This window comes from Cygnus olor, chromosome 2 (genome assembly GCF_009769625.2).
Source record: "Cygnus olor isolate bCygOlo1 chromosome 2, bCygOlo1.pri.v2, whole genome shotgun sequence".
In the NCBI taxonomy this organism is placed as follows: domain Eukaryota; kingdom Metazoa; phylum Chordata; class Aves; order Anseriformes; family Anatidae; genus Cygnus; species Cygnus olor.
In genome coordinates, this window is record NC_049170.1 from 104621666 (window position 1) to 104625264 (window position 3599).

Consider the following 3599-nt stretch of genomic DNA (forward strand, 5'->3'; position numbering starts at 1 on the left):
CAACAAAAGCATTATATTTCAAGTTAGAGGCTGTGTACCCTTTACTTTCCCAGCCGTGGTGAATGAGCAAAACAAACTAGAATCAGTCTTCATATTCAGGTTTAAAATTAGGCTGTGGTACATCTTCCCACAGACACAGTGATAAGAACACATAGAGTCAGATATGACAACACACTGTGTGCATCCTGTGAAATCTTGTGGGAACAATTTCCTCTTACATGATACATATTTTATGACAGTAACAGTCATGACCACAATATAAGACTGCTGATACATGCATATTTATTGATCATAACTGTGTTGAGTGAGGTATGTGAACCTTGATAATTGGAACTACTTCTCTGCTTTTATGACTGTGGAAGAAAATAGCCCCCCCCAAAAAATAAAAAAAGTGTTAATTCTGGTCATCAGAATAAGTCATGCTGTATATAGAGAGACAAAGAATATTGAGAGAAACACACACTGAGAAGCTGATGGGCTCATTTACATGGCAGGTCACACTTGTCACATTTGGTAGAAAGAAAAATAAGGCTTTCCCTGTGCAATCCTCTTACAAGATCCAGAGTCTTCAGCAGGGTAAATGAGGTTCAAAACATTCTTTCTCCCCTTGATGTAGATGCACAGAGTAGCTCTTACCACCAGTGTGAGAGGTGCATGGAGGGCAAGAAAGGTCAAATCACATTTAAAAAATAATAATAATAATAATACTGATTGCCACAGAAATCATGACAGCTGAATAGAAGAAGATATTCCATAGGCCTTTTAGCAGAACAACAAGGTGCAGCAAGACGTTGCATTTCAATTCTCTTCCCTGGTTTTGTTTTGTTTTGCTAATATTTGTTTGATAATCTACAGGCCATTCTCAGGCTATAGCAACAAATTATCTCTTTGAAGGTCTTCCTCATTTCCTGGCTACGAAAGGCATAGATCAAGGGATCAATCACTGAGTTGCACATAATGAGAATGAGGTACATGTTGAAGTGAGACATGAAGCAAACACAGTAGAGGTTTTGAGGGCAGGAGATCATCAGGATGAGATGGAGGAAGAATGGAGCCCAGCAAACGATGAAGATGCCAAGAAGCATAGTCAGAGTGATGGCTCCCTTCATACTGGTTCTTTGATGGACAGAGTTGTACCCAGGCAAAGCAGCTATTTTCTTCACATGAGTACGAGCCAGGAGGAACATATGGATATACAGTGAGACCATGAGGAACAACATGGTAAAAAACATAGTGATGAGACAAATTATAACATAAGTTGATTCATAATAAAGAATGAAGATAATGCCACAGCCTGTGCAAAAGGTCCAGATGCATGCAATGATAAGCCCTGATCTTTTCACTGTCATGATGTTGTGGTAACGCAGGGCATAGAAGATGGTGATATATCTGTCTATTGCTATAGCCAGCAAACTGCACATGGAAGCCACTACAGATATGCAGATCATTGAATCAAAGACATTGTCTATATGACGGACAAAGGTATCTTCCATAATAATATGCCTATTGTTTATTAAGTATATTGTTATGGTCTCCCATGCATTAGACACACTAACCAACATGTCAGCCACTGCTAAACTGCAAACAAAAAAATACATGGGTGAATGCAAGTTCTTGTTCTTAACTATTGCACATATCACTAAGATATTTTCAAGGAGGCTTACAATGCCCAGAGTGAGGAACACCTCAGCTGCAATGACCACTTGCTCACATGGTGATGACTTGCTCTTGACGGTAGGCACAGTAAAGTTGCTGCCAAAGGCACTCAGGTTTAGTTCAGAAACATACAGTTGAGAGGACGTGTTCATCTCTGGAAGCAAACACGTTCTGTTCTCTCTGAGGGACTTGCCAAGGAGTGTGGTAAATGCATTTTCCAAAAGGCAAGGACCCTGCCAAAAAAAATACAGCATGACGAGAACAGGCAGAAGTTGACAAAACAAATATCAACCATTTCTATGTAATTTGGCTTGTACACATCCTGCCTCTTCCACACCATATTCCTCTACTGATTCTAAATCAACCTCCAAATGGCTCAGATTTTTTCTACTCATCATTACTGGGAAATTAAAACCACAAAATGATTAAGAGATTCATGCACTCTTCCTTCACATTTTTGTTTATCCTACTTGGTCTCCCAGAAGTGAGCACAATATCCTGGAAATTCTACTGAACGCAAAACAACAGTTTTCAGAGCTTGAGTTCTCAGAACCCAGAAATGTAGGAGAATAGAGTGTTAGGTTGAGCAGAACCTGCTCACTTGAATATAATATATAGAAGTTGAATTTCTGCCACAATTAAGAATTGAACATTTTCAGTAAAAAAAATACATGCTTCCTGACCTTTGTACTTTTTAAGTTTGCATGATCTGTGTTATAAACAGCCTGTCTATGCCATACCGACATGCTCATTTTAGAAGCATAGTATTAAACCACTAACCAAGCCAAATCCATACATTCCAGGATAGAGTGAGGTTACAGAATTTGTAGGGGGAAATTCTGTCATAGAAATATGTTTTCTATTTCAGATTGTAAGTATTTTATTCAATGCTCTTTTGGTAATGAGAATATTCATGGCAAGCTGTAAGCCATCGGATTCTTAATAAGGGGAACACTTAAAGGTAATAGTCAGTGACTTGTTGCAAGTAAAATTCAAAGCTTCTCAAGCTAAATCATTTTCAGCTTTAAAAAGTAACTTTTTATTTGCAATCAAGAATTAACTGTACCTATTTACCAGAGCTGTTCCTTCAGCTGCTCTTCCTCTTCATCACCCGCAACCTTTCCATCAGAGAGCAGAAGTTTCATCACCTCTTCACCCGACATCTGGGGCTGGGGACTCCTTGGTGGGAACAGATGACATTATAGAAGAAAAGGAATGAGTATATCCATAGAGTCAAGGCTGACCATGTATAAATTACTTACTGTGCAACTGCCTTTTTATAGTCTCCGAGCAATAATGACTTCAGTACTCAGGCTGTGGCTCCTCCTCCCCTTTGCCCTGCTGAACTTCTCTTTTCACAGATTTTGTTAGCAAAAACTTGGGTTTTTACCACCATCTAGTGGTTTTCAAGCGTCTTTATTTTTAACTCGACAATGATCTAAAATTGAGGATGAGCTTTTTAAAATTCTCGCTTTCTACTATATCTTTTAAGGCAAATGATATTAAAGAAGAAAATGTTTTAGGCATGCTCCTTTCCAAAAGCATCTCTTATGTGTGTGGGTTTTTGTTGTTGTAGAATAGAGATTTCGATGCAGTTGAGGAGGAGTACACACTACTGTGCTGGGAACCAGGGCTCCCTGAGATGGATGTGAACTCCCCCAGGATTCACAGGGTCCAAGAGCTGAGAAATTCAATGATCAGCGTTGCAGTATCTGGAGCCCCTCTGTGGGTCTAGCAGTCAGGCAGTCCATGCTCATTCTGGGTTTCACCCAAAAGATGGCAAAATTAGTGGCAGTCTTTTCTTTTGCAAATGAGCTCTGCTTCTGCATGCAGAGGAATCCAAAGCACACATCCTACCAACACTGACAAATACCCTTTATGTTATCCACTAACCAGCCAGTCAAATACCATGCAAGGTTTAAAGTTAACTTGAGATAAAAAGT

The 3599-nt window shown here is 39.4% G+C and overlaps 1 protein-coding gene across 4 annotated transcripts; it reads right to left on the reverse strand.

Moving 5' to 3' along the window:
- Window positions 1-268: 268 nt before the first annotated feature.
- Window positions 269-2974, reverse strand: MC5R (melanocortin 5 receptor). 4 transcript variants are annotated; one of them, XM_040549917.1, is made up of 3 exons: window positions 2919-2974; window positions 2723-2835; window positions 269-1889 (listed from the first exon to the last, which is right to left on the reverse strand). In XM_040549917.1, the coding sequence occupies exon 3, from the start codon at window positions 1806-1808 to the stop codon at window positions 831-833; it is 978 nt and encodes a 325-aa protein (XP_040405851.1). In that variant the 5' UTR covers window positions 1809-1889; window positions 2723-2835; window positions 2919-2974; the 3' UTR covers window positions 269-830. The 4 variants fall into 4 exon arrangements, with proteins under 4 accessions (XP_040405851.1, XP_040405853.1, XP_040405852.1 ...); XM_040549919.1 differs by having other exon boundaries at window positions 2731-2835; window positions 2919-2965; XM_040549918.1 differs by lacking the exon at window positions 2919-2974 and having other exon boundaries at window positions 2731-2906.
- Window positions 2975-3599: the final 625 nt, after the last annotated feature.

Bases quoted from the DNA above. Each gene is read 5' to 3' on its own strand.
- MC5R (XM_040549917.1), bottom strand. From the start codon at position 1,808: ATGAACACGTCCTCTCAACTGTATGTTTCTGAACTAAACCTGAGTGCC.